The 19481-nt window shown below is 40.9% G+C and overlaps 1 protein-coding gene across 1 annotated transcript in view; it reads right to left on the reverse strand.

Annotated features, from left to right (window-relative positions):
* cdh22 (cadherin 22) overlaps positions 1–17607 on the reverse strand; it is a gene marked incomplete at both ends in the record, with an annotated part of 75321 nt that extends 57714 nt beyond the window's left edge. The window contains 2 exons of the mRNA XM_079186458.1: positions 6121–6415; positions 17383–17607. Of these exons, the coding sequence (XP_079042584.1) occupies positions 6121–6415; positions 17383–17607 (520 nt within the window). The remainder of the gene's footprint in view (positions 1–6120; positions 6416–17382) is intronic.
* Positions 17608–19481: the final 1874 nt, after the last annotated feature.

The following is a 19481-nucleotide window of genomic DNA, read 5'->3' on the forward strand; positions in this document are numbered from 1 at the left end:
ACCCAATAGGGATATCTCTTAGAGAGCAGAGCCGATACGAACAAAATTGTTAGTACGTTTTGTAACTCCTGATTCTATGAGTAAAGGGATAGCCCTCTAATCTGTGGGCCCCTCTGGCTCCACTTAAACCAGCTGATAAAATGCTGCTTTACATTTTCAAATATAAAAAAAATATTGCGTGTAGGGATGAACCCACTCTGGAGTTACACGACGTAACTAATGTTGTAATTAGATGTGAGCTTGTTAACATGTAAATTGTAAACGGAGACTTTGAATGCATCCCTGTTGCTATGGTTACTCATGTACTTGGCGTGTGAGTGTATGTGAATGAACATTTAGATTAGATCCTGATGGGAAGGTGGCACCTTGCACGGGAGCATCTGCCGTCAGTGTATGAATGTGTGTGTGTGTGTGTGTGTGAGAATGGGTGAATTTTGACAAACAGCGTTTTGAGTGGTCAGAAGACAAGAAAGGCGCCGTATGATGTCCATTTACCATTTTTGCCAAATATGAATTTGATGTTTTTATAATGGCAGGATGGGTGTTTTAAATGAACGGACCTGTGAATCTCAGATTACCTCGCAAATGGACATCAGGCATCATTAGCTTTTCAAATCGCAGGTGATTTACATAATGGTATAGGTCCATTTTTATTCACAAAATATACCATGGATGGTGAGCCTTAAAGAGAAGGATGACCTGTTAGTTTGTAAGTGAACATCCATTAATCAAATAGACATATGAAGCAATTATTCATTTCTTCATTTCCTTTAAAGGAGCTGTAAAACATTCTGACCATTAATATAGAAGTAAACTATATTTATGTTAAGATATAGTGTAGTAATGTCTACCTGAACAGGGAATGAAGTCACTCTCCCTCTGTGTGTATTGTTATCGGAGCTTCTGCTTGTTTTGTGGACATCGCGGGGCTGCCCGCATCTGCTTTGAGTGCATGTGAGCTTGCCCCACTGGTTAGCTCACGGCTGCTGCTCTGCACTGCACTCATGCAGCGGTTACAGCTGACAATTCAGTCCTGACTGACACCCACCCTCCGCTTCCCCCTCAGGTAAACACTGTTAGCTCTGTCAGCACTTTTGCTGCATTGTAGTTTGCGCTGACAGCACCGTCACCATGTTGAGAGCCGTTTAGAGACAATAGAAATGCTCCCAATCTCAGGTGTTGCACCTTAAACCTGAAAAACACTGAAATATGTAAAATAATAATAATAATTTGGAGTGAACAAAGTGCACAGTCACACATATTCACACAGAGGAGCAAAATTGCTTATTGAGAGGCGCGGAGAAATGTGCTTCTGGTGTGGACAACATGGCCTCAGCCAACTATGAGGACCGTGGTAATTAAAAGCCCACTGTCTCTCTGCATATGAATGACGTGAATCTGCGTAAAACTGACAGCTATCAATAGGGTAGCTATCTGCTCAGGTGAGGTGACTGGAGAAGGCAGAATCGCGGTGTCCCCACCTGCCAGAGTGTTCACTGCACACAAAAACTATATGAAAACTAAAATCGTACTTGGTCATATAAGCTAAGCACAATAAGTAGACGTAATTACTAAAGATTATTGACACTCTGTTGTGCCATTTTTTAATGCTATTAGATTTTTTACAACCGACTATAATAATTTCATCAGCAGTGGTTCGCTCCACAGCTGGCCACCAGCTGGGTGTCAGTAGCATACACTCCGGCCTTCTTCTTTGTACTCCGAAGGTGGGGAATGTGATGGTCTGGCAGTGCTGATGAAAAAATTGAGCGGAGTTGATTTATTCATTTTTTAAGGAATTTGAGATCAATGGTGCTTGTGGAATGGTTATTGTTTACTAGGTACAAATACCACTGCTGGTTTGAAATGTACAAGTGGATCTAGCCGGGACGTTATTTGAGGGGGTGAAGTTAACAATAAGCCACACCGTGGTGAGATTCATGCCTGATCAGATTTATGTTAGATTTGGTTTTACAGGCTAAGATTGTTTTTTAATTATGACTTTATTGTCATTCAATTTACACTTTATTCTCTTAATATTACAACTTTTTTTCTCAATCTACTACAACTTCATTATCGACATCTCAGAGAACACAAATATGATATTTGTCTGATATGGGATATGTTTTGAATGTGCAGAGTGTATTGAACATGAAATATTGCTGAAACACATATGGGCTATTTAATTCCAGGGCGTTATAGATAAACTAAAACAAATCAATATATCATTGAGTTGAACAAGTGTTACATGCACATTTAAAGAGGCTCCTACTGCCCCAAATAAAAGACACAATGCAGGAGAGAAGAAGAAATCATGCCTAGATATGTGTTGACTTAGCAGAGATAGCATAAAATGAGAAAAACATTATCTGCAGGAGAATACATATTTGAAAGCAATATAGATATTATATAGATAATATATAACATTATATTGTCATATTTTGGAATGTCACCTCAACATACCTGAATTATGTGTTTACCTTTCATGATTAAAGACATTTACACCATAAATTGATGTAGAAAAATTCACTAGAATGCAGGAAATAAAGTGCATGTGTCCCCACCAATGAAGAAACCGAACCCATACGCCTGCGTAAAGGGAGTACAGTAAAGCAACAAGTCAGTAACATGTACTGAAATAAATGAATTAATTAAACCAATCTTGGTTAACTGTTATCACAATGTAATTCATGTGTTTTAATTCTCTCAGCAACACTATTTCAAAATACACCCTGCAATTGGTGGTCATTAGTGAGCCAGCAAACTGTCATTTGTCAGTGAAGCACTTTACCTCTGGGCCACACTGTTGTCTCAGCTCGCTCCAACTAGACTACATATCGCAGATTTTGAATTTGTATAGTAAAGAAATAGAAAATATATTTATTAGGGCTGTAATTGATATGGGTAGTCCCGAAACCCCATCTTCTTGTCAGTTTCTTTTTGGTTGTGTTTAGTCCAGGATGTCCTCGACCAAGAAATTGTATTAAATACATTTTTCACAGTCTTTATCATGAGTCAGAGGACACAGCTAGCATTCTGCAGTGACTCCATCCATGTTCCCTCTTCTTTCCCAACATAACGACATGCAAGGTTCTCAAAGCAACATTCAATCACCCATGCACTACAAATTTGATTTAAGACTGCAATTTCATTAGCAGCAAATTTTCCAAAGGACAACACAGAGCTCAGGCCCTCACATTTCATCATCATCATCTTTGCTGCTCGTGTGTTATTTGCCCTCTCTTCTCCTTTTTCAGAGTTAACCAACCCTTGAAAACCAACGGACAAAGTATTATATTTTTTGGAGCAGATGCTGAGCAAGCATGCAGACAGACAGGCAGGCAGGCAGGCAGGCAGGAAGCCTCTGCATAAAGAGGGAGGGTTTGAGGCGGCAAAGCTATGACACAGACCGGCACTGGGGGACATGACAGGAGTGATAACTAAAAATGAATATGCCTCAGGCAGCTGACTACTGATTACTTTCTTACTATTATGGCCTCACGTTTTCCAAAGCAGTTTTCTTTACGGTTGGGCTTAAAACAGCACAGTGAGCATATCACTGGTGCGGCTGACGCTTGCAACCGACTTCCAATACGGCATAAAAAGCAACCCGGTGTCAATTCACAGGAGCCGTGTCAAAATTACATAAAATTAACTGATTGTTACCAGGTTTTGAGTATATTGCACGTTCACACAGGAAAGGTGAATAAATCAAGTCTATATATGACGATAGTGTTAACGGACAGTATTCTCGGGCAATGCAAAAAATAAATAGAAGAGCTGCCTACAGTTGGGGAAAATGAAAACAATTGTAGATGTTGTTGAGATAGCTCAAAGGGCATATCGCAAAGAAGTGGCTGGTGTTTCTTTGGTTTTCATAATTATCCTTGTGTTCAGACTAAAACCAGCAATGCATTTGTCCGTCTCTCAATTCATTCTGATTAACCTTCTGCATACAGCACTCAGCCCAAAATCCATTTGTAATTATGTAAATTCAAAACAGGTTAGACAAATATAGTTTGATTTTCAGAGAAGGCTAAGTAATGTCCAAAAAACAGCTGGGCACTACAGGTTTTAGCAAGTTTTACTCCCAACTTTTGAAACAGTAACATTTGTTGGGGATTATTTTTATCTGTGGATTAATACACATTTTGTGCTGAGGTTGATTATTCAACAGCCGGACAGCGTATGTGGAATTGACCTCAAATAAACTGCAGTGCCCAAGCCCATCGTAATCACCCAGGGTTACGGCATGGCTCACTGATGTATTAGTTTGTGGACAACAACAGACATCTACGACAAAGAGGAATATATCTACCTAAGGCTAACCTCAGGCCTCGGTCACAAAGGCAATACTTGTTAGTAAGGTAGGTCTTGTTGGTTTGGACAAAAAGAAACACATTGTCTTCACATTAAAGTGATAATATTCTCCAGCTATTTGAGCTATACTTCAAACACGGAAGGAGCGTCTGTCCGGTGCCTTTATTTTCTTTTCTTTTTAATCCTTTCATTTATTGTCATTGTGCTTGTGACCTTATCACTGAAATGACAAAAAAATACTGCTGGCCCTAGCTGATGTTGGACAGTGGAACAGCGCGACATAAAGAAACAGGGAGAGGGCAGAAGAATGCTTGACTAAGCAGTAGCCGTTACTTCATTAGTGCCAGCGCTCCACAACGATGTTTAAAACATGAACTGCACACTCACTTAGTGCGTAATTTGACTGAGGTGCAACAGGGTCGAACAAGGGGGAGCAGCCAAAGTGGAAGGGTCGCGATCATTAAGATTACTTTAACTAACATTAACTGAGCGTGAACTCTTTGACTCCAATGTATCTCCTTCTTGAGGAGATAATAGCTTTCTTGCTTCCGAAGCTTTCACATCTTTTTCTAAATCTCTGGGTAAATTTCTATTCTATTTATCTCTCCTATTTTGTGGTACCCTTCAGTTGCTATGTCTTTCACTCTCTCCCTCTTCCGCTACCTCCCACACACAACCACACACACACACACACACACACACACACACACACACACACACACACACTATTCTGTTTTAGAGCGCACTGTAGGCAGAAATGCCCATGGTTTGGTTCATGCTGAGGAAGCAGGAATTAATTCCAATCAGGCTTGAACAGGGAAGAGCCATTCCATTCTGCACCACTCCTGGAGTCACTCACCCAAGAAGCAGCCACACCTCTACTGCATATGCATGATGACATACACGCACACACACAGATACACACACACACACACACACACACACAGACAAATCAGTATCACACACGACATTCTGAGCACACATGGTATTGTGATATCGCTTGGCAGCTAAACAGAATTATGTTTATTAAACATCAGCGGGGCCTGTGACATTAATAGCATGCTAATGTAGCCCCTGACACCCTCGTTCACCCGTCTTTTCCATTTCGCTGAGAACTTTAAGCAGCCGTGGTGTGCCGCTAATACTGTTGCTCACAATAACAACATGTTTGTCAAGATTGAAAGCATTGTGGTTTCAATGTCAAAAGCCTCTTTGAAAATATGATGCACCCTCGCTATTATATACTCTTCTGGAGCACCCCTCCTATTTCCCCCTTAACCCCCCCCCCCCCCCCCCCCCCGTCATGATTTACCTCATAACAGTGTGTCAGAGAACACAGCCACAAAGCTCATCTGGGAGTAGTGCATTTCGCCTCTCCTTTCTCTGTGTGCCTGTTCGTTCTCCGTCATTTTCCTTATTATTCCTACCTACGGGGCATAGCTCTGACACAGCGCATGAGGGGATCCTCCTCAAATGTCCTTGACACCATTCTACTTCTTTCTTATCCACAATGGATTCACTGACTCCAAATTTACTTTCATCTACCATCTCATGTCTGCTTTTTTTCCCCATCTCGACAATGGGGGAGAATTTTAGCATATTGCTCTTCTTGGCATTTTCTAGCTTCCCCTGGGCCAAGATGGACAAAGCATTATGTTACAGGTCCTACTTATGCATCATGAAAATAGCTGTAAAACCGGTGATTTCATTCAGTGTGTGCTCCTTTGGGCCATCCTGAGCTCAATGCTTGAAACTGCTATCCAGATGGCCCCTGTCTGGCTGCAATGTTTATTGCCTTACCTATGGGGGACAGCTCTGCCACACTGCCGATGTAGGGACCCTCCAAGAACTTGGGCTCACTGTCGTTGATGTCCTGGACCTTGATGACAAACTCAGACTCTGATTCCAGAGGGTCATGGGAAAGCCGGTCCCGGGCCCGGGCCCTAAGTGTGTAAAAAGCCTTCTTTTCTCGGTCCAGCCTCTCTGTGGCATGGATGTCTCCTGTTAGCTCATCGATGATGAAGATAGAGCCCGCCCCTTCTCCAGAGATAGTGTACTTGATGTTCCCCTCTCCTTCGTCAGAGTCTGTATGGATCTGTAAATTGAGATCAAAAAAACGTCAAAATTATATTTGCAAAATACTACTTTGCAACAGAAACTACATTTAAACAGAAACAGAAAGTAATGCTGCCAAGATTATCTTTTTACCAACTTATTGGGGAATATGTTGACACTGACGAGTGTTGCAGTGGCTACAAGGGGTTTGACAACATAGTCCAGTAGTCGACTGTCAAAACCTTTAGTCGACACTTTGCATCATTGTGGACTACTCGTTCATCTGTGGTTTCAGCATGGTGCAGTAATAAAGCAGTGGTAATGCATAGGTCACAGATACTGTGTGAGGTGTAAAGGAAAAGTGAATGCTGGTGTTCTAAAAAGAATAGGAAGTTAGTTTTTGTCCTTCAAACAGGAAATAGTGTGGGGCGCAGCCGACAGAAATGAAGATGGTGGTAAGTCACAATGCTTGACTACAATTGTCAATCCTAGATTTGTATGAATCATTCTTTTCTACAATATGCCCACTTTAATCATCAGAATTTAAAGTAAGCTATTTAGTGAAGGCAAGACAGTTGCATTATCTATCTCCAGCTTTAGTCCAATCAGATTCCAGCTCATTTGTAATTAGCCTCTCAGAGCCAATCAAGGAGTCTGTTATTCCACATACCCCCAGCTGGATCCTACCTACACTAGTTAATCATTAACTGGTTGTATTTGAGACTTTATGATGATACTTGATCATCGTTATTGGGTGAACAGAAATGATAACTTATCTACCGCAATTAATCAGCTATTGACTACTTTTTGGAAGTAGGTGAATACTACTAAAATGCAGCAGTCATGAATGCCCTGATAGCTACCATCATTTATTTCGATTAAATTCAAGTACTATTTAGTTGCAGTGTGTTTGAAGGCTAAGAAGTACTAAACAAGACACTACTTTTTCAAACCATAAAATCTACATTTTATGACCATGACAACACAAGATACCTGTAAAGCCCACGTCACACTAGTCAAGCATTGACTGGAAAGGGGTCAAAATCATCGACCTGGAGCCATTCAGCTGCCAGAGAGCGATCAGGAGATACGATCTTCAGCTAGTGCATGACCACTTATCGCATGACTGACATTAAACACTTGATGACACCTGAGCTTGCACCATTTACTGATAAAACTGCAAGATTTGGTTTGAAAGTTCAGAAAAACTAGTACGTGGACCTTTAAATTGAGATCACAACATCAGACATTTTGGATGGAATTTTGCTATTTATTTTACCGCTGTGAATACTAATAGTTTGTGAAGTTGATAGTCAGAAAAAGACATCTGGCCATCAGCCGTGACCAAAATAATGCATATTCCTTTCGACCATTCCCTTATCTTATTCCCTATAGCAATTGCAGCTAAAGGCCTTCTCATTGCTCCCTATAGAGCAGCCATCATCGTCGTGAAAAAAAAAAGACACCACAGTTCTAGTGATGATTTACACCTTTTCTGCACACCGTGCCCTTCACAGGATGTGACGCCCAAATTAGGAGATCAAAGTCATTTCAAAGATTGTTAAAGGTAGAGACATAGAGGTGCCGGGGCTGAAAAGTGAACTTAAAAGAGCCCTTATAAATCAGAGCTATAGTTCCCCCCTAATGTGATTAGAAGACATTCCAGAGGCAGCAATAGGCGCAGCATTGGTCCCCCATCTCAACCTCCCCTTTGGCTCTTTAGTGAGCACTAGACCTGCTCTCTCTCTCTTTCTCTCTCTCTCTCTCTCTCTCTCTCTCTCTCTCTCTCTCTCTCTCTCTCTCTCTCTCTCTGGAATTATAATTCAGTGCTGTCTATGCAGTGTAACTGTGGTTCAATCTACTGAGAAGACCAGGGGAGGGGGAATTGCCCTGGCCTCCCTGGTTAATATTTTATAAAGGCTTAATTAAATACAGGCTTCTATCACCCTTGCGGGGTTTCATTAAGTATTTGTCGTAAAACCGCGGAATAATGCAAGCCTGTGCCTTGATATTGCTTCCCTCATCCATTTTCCCCTCCCTTTTTATCTATCTGTTTTTGCCTTTTCTCACCATTCTGAATCATCCTGAAGACAAATGCATGAACAGTCAGAGGAAATATACTGCCGGATACTTCGGTGGTATCAATATTTCAGTTATAATAAAAGAAGTTTCATTGGTCCAAACTCTGAGAGTTATCCAATAAAAGTTTCCATAGTCATGCGCCACTGGTTATGTTCCCCTTTACCCGCTCTCTGTATTTCTAAATTAGATTCTGCAGACAAGCATGTGTGTGAAATGTTGTCATCATTGGTTAATTCAATTGCACAAATTCTGGCACCATGGGGTTCCTACCTACTGTACATGCTTGCTCTTATATGGACAAACACACAAGCAGGCACACATATATAAATAGAGAGTTCATCATTTTGCTGGGATGATGCTATTTCTCCTCCCTCAGGCTGGATATACCCATCCGTCTGTCAGTCTATCCTCGCTGGAGTGATTCAAGTTGGCAGCTTGAAAAACAAACACACACTACGCTTAGCTAAGTTGTTCTAAGCAAACTAAAGGTCAGAGCCAGGACGTCACTCTGTTAGCAAAAAATAACCAGGAGTGCAAATCTAACCTTAACGAATTCCCATGAGAAGTCGACTACTGCTGGGCAAGAATCATGGCTGCTTCATTGGACAAATATTTGCATCTTTCTGAGCTTTTTCCGTCTCTAGATTTTGCAGCTGGAGCAGTGGTTATGTTATTGTTTAATTGTGCTTCCTATTGTGCTCATGTTTATGGGTGTGTGCACATTTACATGATGGACTCAAGTGCTCATGCAAATGAATGTGCATTGTCCCTTCTTGAATATAATAAACATAAATGCAGTAAAATGAAGATTTGCTTTGCCAGGGGGTGTTTGGACTTGATGTGTGTGATTTTCGTTGGCCAGGTCAGTAGTATTAGTAGAGATAAGGGTATAAACACAATCAACATGTTACATTGATACTCAACACAAAGTCTACCTTTTGATGATCGAACACTCAGTAAAGACACAACTAATGCAGCTATGAGTGTTTGACACTATGACCACGGGAATGGATTGTGCTGCAGGTCATTGAGAGTTTGCGGTTTGAAAAATGTCAATAGCCAACAGTGAAAATGGATTGCCACTGGATTGTATCAATTGTTTGAGGACATAATGTAATCACAGTTAAAGGCAGGAGCATAAATCATTTTAAAAATATGCACTATCTAAGCATTCACACCCATTCATACACCGGTGGCTTCGAGAGCAATTTGGGGTTAAGGGTCTTGCCCAAGGACGGAGATGGATTAGACTCCTGAGCCACAGTGGACCATGCTCTGAAAAAATTAAAGTGTGACATTACAAAGAATCTTTTGGGTCTGCTAACTTCATGTGTGATTATGCTAACCTCAAACTGTAAGGCAAGAACTGTGAGAGGGGGTGGGGGGTGGGGGGGGGGGGGGGGGGGGGGGGGGGGGGGGGGTGGGGGGGGGGTGAGAGACATGAGGTCACAGAAACTGCATGAGGTGAAAGGGATGATGAATGCTGGTGTTCATAAACAATAGGAAGGGAGTTATTGTCAATTAATCCCGTGACAATTGCAAATTTTTTTTGCTCAAATTTTAGCCTACAGTATAACTCACTGAATCTGAATATTTAATGATTATTGGAGATCAAAAACTATAAAATAAGTTTAAGTTAAAGGATTAAGTTGCCTTTTGTTTTGTTAAGTTAACAAATAATGAACACGCAATACTAATACTACCATGTGTATACTAAAATAAAAAATGTTTGTTACTATAATAATATGAGAAACAAGAATTTTGTTAAATGGAAAGATTTCAGAGAACAATAACTCTCTCAACATACATACGGCAAAGCAATATAGTAGTAGCATGTTGAAGATTTGATTGCTGACTAAAAATGTGCATTTGTAATCAGAGCAGAGCCGATATTATGTTCCAGTGTCTGCCTTTAAGTTAAGCTTTATGCGAGTAGTAGTTAGGAACGCATTAGGGTTTACAGTGGAGGGCTGTGGGGTGACTCAGGGGAGAGTGAGGTTGCTGATGCCCTGTCAGGTTCACCTTTGGGTTATAAGAAAGTGTCTCGCTGTCACTGTAGGCTAACCTGCTGAAGGGGGTGATATGTGACTCACATGCACTGTCAGAAATGTTCCTTCTTATTTGGTAGTCAGCTCTTTTGAGTTGTGTATTAAAAGTATGTTAAAGCACACGCCTTGCTTGAGTAAATGTATGACAGAGTGGTGATTTGGTATTGGAAGGACATTCCTTTTTAGAAACTAAAAACATCTGCAGGACCTGCAAGTCGCCCCTGTTCTGTTGACGAATTCAAAAATGTTCACAGGATTTTAAGCAAAAGTAAATATACTATATAATAACAGAATCACATGGCAGAATAAAAAAAATAGAATAGAAAGGCGAGATACTTATGAAGCACGATTTTACACTTCCAGTGGAGATATCAGGACGTGGGTTACACTGAAGCCTTGGTTTATTGAGGGTTTCAAAGTGGGAGCAAATTGGCTGTCTTATATTTAAGTCTGTGTAATCAGGAGTAGGCCTGCCACATTTCACTGCAGCTTGTCAAACTCTCTGATCTTAACAGCTTCAAAGCGTTAACAAGGTGACTGTATCAGAGACAACCTAGGTGGAGACAGCTATGAGAGAAGGAAGGGTGCAGACCATGGGAGACAGAGCCAGAGACGAGAGTAAATTGTAGCATAGTGAAGAGGAAAAAGAAAGGCAAGAAAGTCAGAGGGAGAAGAGAGAGTGAAAAGGAAGGGGCGATGGTGCTGGGTTGAGATGAGATGGGAGGCAGACCTGCTGAGGCTTAGACAGAACATGGAAATGCACAAATAGAGAATAAAAGAGCCACATTAAATGATATAACATTATTTAAGATGACAAAGCAGAGTAAACAAAAGGCTTTTTCTTCTTCCAAAATGGGAATTGTGGCTCCCTAAAACACCATGTCCCACAGCAGCACATTTTCTGTTTGTTTTTATTTTGTTTAATTCTTTCCATTCCTCCCATCTTAAGCTGGTTTGTTCCTCCTTGCAATGTTTGGACCTAGATTTGACTAATTATAGCTTGGATCATTACGACAGGGAGAATTGCTTCAACAGGCATGTTGAACAGTATGTGCATTTTTCTGTTGTCTGATTGATTGTGTCCAGGGCCAAACATTTTTCCCTCTCATTCATAAACAAACACAATGAGTTAAAATTATGCCAACCAAGACTACTCGGGTATCACACAGGAACTCTGTATTGGATCACAGAAATATAAAACAGATGAACAATTCCAACCGCTTTCTCCTGTTTCACTTCTGTTACTTTTTTTCTCTGACAACCTGCTGTTGCAGTTAAGGAAACACATCAGAAACAACATACATAGGCTTATTTGTGAGGATTAGGCTATACTTAATATCCAAAAGTACACTAAAGCTGCTTCAGCCCAAACACAAATGGCACAACAAAGATAAGGGATTCTGTTTTATCTGGCTTCAAGTTGAATGCTGAGTTTTAAAACAAGGTACAAAGAAGCACCTTGGCCATGGACAAGCACAGTTCATGCTGAGACAGGATGAGGAAATCTATTCCAGATACATCCGTCAAAATCAAAGAGGTGGATGGATACAAAAGAGACTGTGAATCTTTACACAAAACCCTTGAACTAGACTCTTTTTGTTGTTGAAATATAAAAGCATATACACATGCTGCACATAGTCTCTCTCTCACACACACACACACACACACACACACACACCGTCAAAATCGATTTATGTCTGACAGCTTTTGTCAAATTGTGGAGAAAGGAAGAGAAGAATATGTCATTTGCCTCATTTACTTCCTTTAACAACCATTTAGGATTATATGGGCTCAACAGCAACTCTGCCACTTACAAAAGTACACTTCCTGTAAGTTCCCCACACCCTTCCTTCCTTCACTCCAAAATATAGCTGTATCATTTAGGTCTGCAGGTATTTATTATATAAACTTACTGCCCAAAGCTGGCAGTTTAACGCCATGTGAGTGACCATTTTATTGGTAAATCTGATTTCATTAGCAGAGTGGTGGCAGCCAAAGTGTGAGAGAGAGAGAGAGCGAGCTTGGCAACTTTGCTGAGTTGGGGTGAAGTAATATGAAAAGAAAGCTTGTTGTAATTATCCAGTACAGAGGCACACTGGCTTTAATCCTCTACTGCTCATATTAAAGTGTTGATACCAAAAAGCCCAGAATAGTCCATCAGTATGTGAGAGAGAGTTGCACATAGACATCCACGCTCACACAAACCATTAATATTACTGGTACTAGCCGGTGAACTAGTCACATGAAGTCCAATAACTTTGGATAATTTTATTAATAAAATCATCTCCCTTCGCCTCCTGCTGTGTCACTCCCTCGAGCTTCCCTCAGCCCTCTCGAGCTCCCCTCAGCCCTTTTATATCAGTTCACTGCCTTCCCTAGCGCCCTGTCCTTTAATGAATCACAAGTCAGTGTGTGAAGTCTCTTCTTCCCCAGCTTCCCTTTGCAACCTCCCCTCTTCCTCTGTTCCTTTCAACACGTACCACTCAATTACTCTCTGTCTATTTCTCTGTTCTGCTGGACTTGTTGTTGGTTTGCCATCAGGAATGCAGCGCATTCACGACGGCAAACAAATAATGACCAAAGAATAATTATTCTGTAACAGCCAACCCTTCTGCGGAGAACATCTCCATTCATTTGTAGGAATCAATATATGCAGATGAAATATTAGCTGGTCAATTGCCGTGTCTAAACGATTAGAAACAAGGGGATCACAGGATTGATGTGTGTGACTCATCGCTGAGTCTCATGCTGTCTGCATTAATATCCCGTCTTTCCAAATCACGTCCTATGTAAGGCAATCGAATCGTACACGCTGTCCACTCTTATTAACGCAATGAATTTCATTTGAGAAACAGCTGATGAATGGGATTTGACCAAGAAGAGTGAAATAAAGTGGGCAAAATATACCCAAATTTACAAATGGCACTTAGATTATAGCAAAACTATTTAATTTGACCAATACTCATGCTCTATAATCACGTTCAAATAATATTCAATAATCACATTTCTGATGTCAACACATTGTCCTCAACATCAAAGAGAAGGGCATCGTTGAGGCGGTCATCACTGAGTAACGCCGCTGTCTGACCAAACAGTTCCAGAAACAAAGGAACCACAGGAACTAAACAAAGTCCTAGTGAAGATTGGACAAATTACTCTCATAGCTGATTGAAAAACACGCAGAAAAACAACAACACAGAACGAATGTAATGAGCGCATGCAAAGAAGACATGCAGAGGTGGAAAAGTAGTCTCCAGAGTACCTGCCTACCGAGCGATCGGCATGTTGAGCATTTATGGTCCGTTATTAATGCTTTAGTAGGCAACCGCAATGAAACAATAAGCCAATGAGGATTTGTTTGCCGTGTTCACTCTCTTGTTGCTAACTGTGTGCATCAAGTTGTACACTGGGAGTTGTGTTTGATCAGTGAACTGTAAAATCTGCCCTGATAGTTCCTGGACGAGCAGAAAGTACTTCCTTCTGAAGTAGACTTTTTGTGATCCTAGAACTAGGGCAAAGGAACTAGATCCAGCCCCTGGTGCCTCTGGTGGAAAGACAGGTACAGCTCTTAAGGTAAATATGGTAAATGATGTGTATGATTAGAACTTGTGATTCAGGCCCAGTGCTAGTATTCTTCATGTGTAATGGAAATGCCACTGGCCATTAAAGGTGCAAAATCCGAGATTGGGAGCATTTTGATTGCCTCTCAATCAATAGCCTGTCTCAACACGAAAACGGCGAACAGGCGGCTCATAGCCAAGAGTGAGCTAACAGCCCCAACAGTGCAAACTATGGCTAAAGTGCTGACAGAGCTAACAGTGTTTACTTGATGGGAAACCAGAGGTTTGAAGCTACGCTTCTGCTACAATGCTGCCAATCGGGACGACATCATCAGCTCTAACCACCGTATGAGCGCAGTGTAGAGCGGAGGCTGTGAGCTAACCATTGGGGCACGCTAACATGCACTAAAAGCACGTCTGGCCAACCCGGCTATGTCAAGAAAGCAAGGAAAAGCTCAGAAAACAAGAAACACTGACTGAGAGTGACTCCATTTTCTGCTCAGGAAAGGATGTCAAAATCTGTATGTATTATTTGCTATAGTATACAGTTTGTGTCTGGGCAAAGTTTCCTTTGAAGTTTGTATGATCTTAAAGTCAAAATGTAGTGGAGCAAAAACTGTTCCAGTGATTCACCCTTGGAAAGCTTTTCACATGAAGCATCATCAGAAAGTACTCAGTTTGCATTACAAGAAGCCAATGGACTTTTACAGCTTTCAGAGATTCTACAGCACAACAAAGCAGAGTGGATCAGAGAACAATGAGGTTTCTACCGGTAGATAACAATGAGAACAAGAACGTGGGAGTGAAACAAAACTCAAAACCACCGCAACGCCTACGTTACACAGGAGCTCTGCTAGTGACAGCTGAAGTTAGACACTTTTCAAAACTGGCTGCTTCTCCTCAATTGCATGTGGTTACAGATGCCAGGGCTTGAAAAAAGAAAAATAAGTTTTTTTAAAAAATTGACAGTATAGTTGAAGACAAATATTGGGCAATGTCATGGAGGAACAGATGTATAAAGAGCTTTAGATTCTTTGCAGTGGCAAAGATTATTACTACTGGTGATATAGCACCTTCCAGAGGTGTTTTGCAGAAAAACACTGGGACTTGATCTTTATCTCTTCTTATTCTTAAACCCATGACCAATGTGTTTTTTTCCCTCTTTGTTCTACTATCTGTAAGTAGTAGTGTAGTAATCCAATGGTTCCAGATAACCCTTTACTGATTAGGTGGGTTGAGTGATTGTGCAAGTTTGGCAACAATTTTGGCCAATTTGCAACTGCATCTCTGCAACGCAAATGCACAAGTTCGTGGTTATTGTTGGGGGAGCTAAACACTTACACTTTTCAAAGTTCACACAATTATTGTACGTATTCTTTCCACATTAAAACTAAATTGCGATTATGGTACATTTGTATACTGGGTTAGATTAATGGAATGGAAAATGACTAACAACAGTGATGGTTGTTGATGTGCAAAGTATGTTAATGGTTAGTATATCTTATGAAAAGCTACTCTTCATTCTAGTGAGCTTTCCTACTAAAGCCAGCAACATGTGTCAATTTCCGCTTATTACATGTATACAGTCTTTTTTTTTGTTTAAATGTCAGTCTTCACAGGAAACTCTGTAAGGTTTAGGCAACAACACTACCTAGTTAGGTATAGAAAAAAAAAGTGTTGTTCGGGTTCAAACAACCACCAAAGTGCCATTACTGAAGTAAGCAAGTTACCTGACAAAGCTGACTTCTCGTTTCACAAGGGGAACAAACCGTGGTCTCCTGGGTGAAAGATCACTCTTTGTTGTGCCCACCCCCCTTTATGTGAGATTTTGTGGTCTGAATACTTCGTTGTTCATGATTACTGGGATAAGATACAAAATAATTTCGTGGGATATCAATGAATTACGGCACATTATTTTTCGCCTTTTGCCTGATATGTAGCAGACAGTGCTGATATCTTAAACACATTTTCCAATAAAGCACTGGACACTAGCCAAATATGCACAATTATATATCTGAAAAACTGCTGAATCATTCTGAGCTTTTTTTTCTTACGTTTGCAATGTGTAAGATATGGCCAACACTGTAATTTAACAACATCAACAGAAAGTGAGAAGGTTATAATATTGATCTTATGTCAAAGATGCCAATGTATTGTGTTGAGATATCAACGGAAATGAGCATGCTAACTGATTAGCCCCAGCCCATACGTTGTTGTAATACCACTTGCAAGATGCCTGTAGCGCCAGACTGCCCTCCGTTTAGAGAATAAAGAGGTAGTTCTCTGTGAATAGTTTGTTCACTGGATTCATTTCAATGTGGCAGAAACGAGAAACTGAATCTAACCCTTGCCTCGTCCTCACCACCGCCCGGAGGCTGCTTTGCCGGGAGCAAAGCACCAGGTGGCTGCAGAAGGCTGACGGAGCTTCTATTAGCAGTTCAGCAAACCCCAGCATCGGGGCTCAGATCCCAGGGGACTGCTGCTCTGACTCCCCACCTGATCAGCAAACTTTCTGTTGCTGCCGTTACACAGCTTAGACCCAGCGCTTCACCAGCCCACTGTGACTATCGGCCCTGCGTGTTTTCGCCAGCCAAATCCGAGCCACCACAGCCGCTAACTCAAACTCATCCCCCGGAGCCTCTGCACACTCCCTTCTGAGTGAAGCAGTACTCCATCAGCAGGGAGGACAAAACAAAAATATGAGTTGTTCCCTCGTCTCTGCTAGCCCAGACCCAAACCAATCAACAAACTATCAAAACGTTATGTTGCACAGACTGTATTGAGATTGCAATGATATTTTGAGTTCTCAGAGTTTGAGCAGTTTGGTTTGATTTTTATGTATTCTTGCTAGATGGCAATTTTTATAACTGTTGACTGTAATTGAGATTGTATGGACCCAGCAGTAAAGGTGAAATGCTGCCCCCTATTTCTTTGGAGCATTTCTTTATGCATTTACATACGTCAACAAAATCTGGTCTTTTGGAAAATACAGCGCACTGGTGACATTCTCATGCAATTGTCTAACTCAGTGTAACTTTTTGAATCACTTATCAGATAAACGACACTTAGGAGAAAGTGAATGTGGAAACCTCTGGATTTTAATTCTGCTTCTTAGAAAACAATCTGCTGCTATGTGGCGCTCATGTGAGTGGGCAATGCTCTTGCTAATAAGATATTTATCTGGATGACAAGGGAGCATGCAGGCATTTGCACTCATTTTACTACAACTTGAAAACATATCTTAATTCCCTTCAGGTTAAGGAATTAACACAAAGTTCTTATTACGATATTTACATTATAGAAAGAAATGTCCTTACCTTTCCTACGTAGAGTGGCTCTGTGCCCGTGTACTCCTCTACCACAAAGAACTGGTTCCACACCCATCCTCTCTTCACTCGTTCCAACGATGAGGGTTCTTGCTCCTGTTTATTTCCTTCTGAGATCGAACCACTAGTCCTTGAGGCCTCACAGCCAAAACTACAGCAGCTAAGAAAACCCAATGCTGCCAGTGTCCAAGCCCCTGCTGTCCATGAAAGAGCCATTTTGATTAAAAATAAAATAGGAAAAGGAAAAAATAAATTCAGCCTGGGTCTACATGTAATATAAAAGATGCATATGAACAGGAAGTGGCTTTTTTTTTTTTTTTTCGTTTGTAGTTTTACACCAAATACAAAAGGCCTTTGTGTAAGAATTTAAAAGTTAATCCATGAGATCACAAATAAATCTGAGGTTATCTGCTGAATACAGGGTACGTCATGGAGCATATTGGATTCCTACCACCTGCAGAGTGCCTGTTTGTTTTGTAGCATGAACAGTCATTTTGATTCTTTCAAGTATCTGCCCCACCTTTCATAGCAACTTTCATAGCACTTTTTCAAATTATGACCTTAAGGATAATGCCTTTCAAGCTGATTTTTGAAGGAAACAAAAATAAAAGATTTTATTGGATTGTCTCACTGATCAGTAGGGAAACTAGTGCGAAACAGGGATACAACTGGAGTGAGAAAAACGCCCCTGAAGATTGATGGTGTCCATCCATTCTTGAATTTGTCCTTTTTACTACTTCAGTGCATCTGATTTTACTTGTAGCCTCGTCCTTTCCAATGGTTGGTGTGTGTTTCAAAATTACTATTTTGAACTTCTTCTCCTTGAAAAGTCATGAATAATTTTGTCTCCCGAAGAAGAATCCTTGAACTAAGAAAAGGCCAACTAATATTACTGTTGATGATTTTCTTTGACCTTCGACGGCTTTTCCCTCCAGAACAATCCAGTGGTTTGGAAAGTTCATTCTTCAAAGGTCCAACGGTATTTCTTTGACCATCATGACAACTCCATCAGTGTTTAAAAGGCAAGAGCTGGATAAACCTGTAAAACAGAAAAGAATATGTATGTTATAACTGCAATTTGGGCTGAATCTGTAAATATGTTTTACATGGTACTTGGTCCTTCTGAGCCTCAAAATCTGTCAGGGTTTAGGATTGAATAATTTGTGTCATTCATATAGCATTCATATAGCATTGACAGCACATAATGTTTTTCAATTCATAAACATTAAATAAAGAAAATAAATCATCAAACACCACGTTTCTGCTCATTTTACCTATGTGTGTTCTGAGCCACAAAACCCATAATATGTTGGTATTTTTAGGAATATCGGAAGGAAACTGTTCCACCAGCGTTTCTTGTGTTCAGCAAAACTTCTAACAATGTGCTCGAGAGCGATTGCAAAACAGTGAGAAGAGGACAGGAAACCAGGTGTGAGAGAGACACACAGAGAGAGAGAGGGAGAGGTCAATGATCATCACCCACCAGACCCAAAGCATCTGTCTGCCTTTCGTCCGACTGATGGAGCAGCCCTAACATCAGCCAGCTGATTAATTGCATGAGGGAGCACTAATTGGATAAAAGTATTAATCAATTAATTCTATCCAATAAGGCAACAACTCGCTAATACTTCAGACAAACATTGGAGAGTGGTAGGGGGGAGCAGATACGGTCATTCACGGTTGTGAAACATGCATAGAGGTGAGAAAGAAAGACAGAGTTGACAGAGCAGAGAAACAGAGAGAGAGAGGTTAGAGGGAGAGTAAATGAAAAAGAGCATGAAAGAGAACTGAAAAAGAAAATAATGAGCGATAGATTAAAACAGAGAACAGGAGACAGACGGTGTGTGGCTGCGATTAATGGTCTATTTGAAATTTCCAGAACAAAAGGCGGATGACAGAAAAAGGAGAAACAATAACATTTAGTACGTCTCTGGCCTTCCAACCTCAAGAAAGGAAGATCATAACACCAGTCAAAGGAATGCTCCTCAGGCCAGTAGGTGGTTTAACCTATTGTATTTCTGCCGGCTGGAAGAGGACTTCTAATCTCACTCTCCTCCTGCCCAGTAGCGTGCTTGGAGCTTCCGGAAATA

The sequence above is a fragment of the Pholis gunnellus genome (genome assembly GCF_910591455.1).
Source record: "Pholis gunnellus genome assembly, chromosome: 3".
Lineage (NCBI taxonomy): Eukaryota > Metazoa > Chordata > Actinopteri > Perciformes > Pholidae > Pholis > Pholis gunnellus.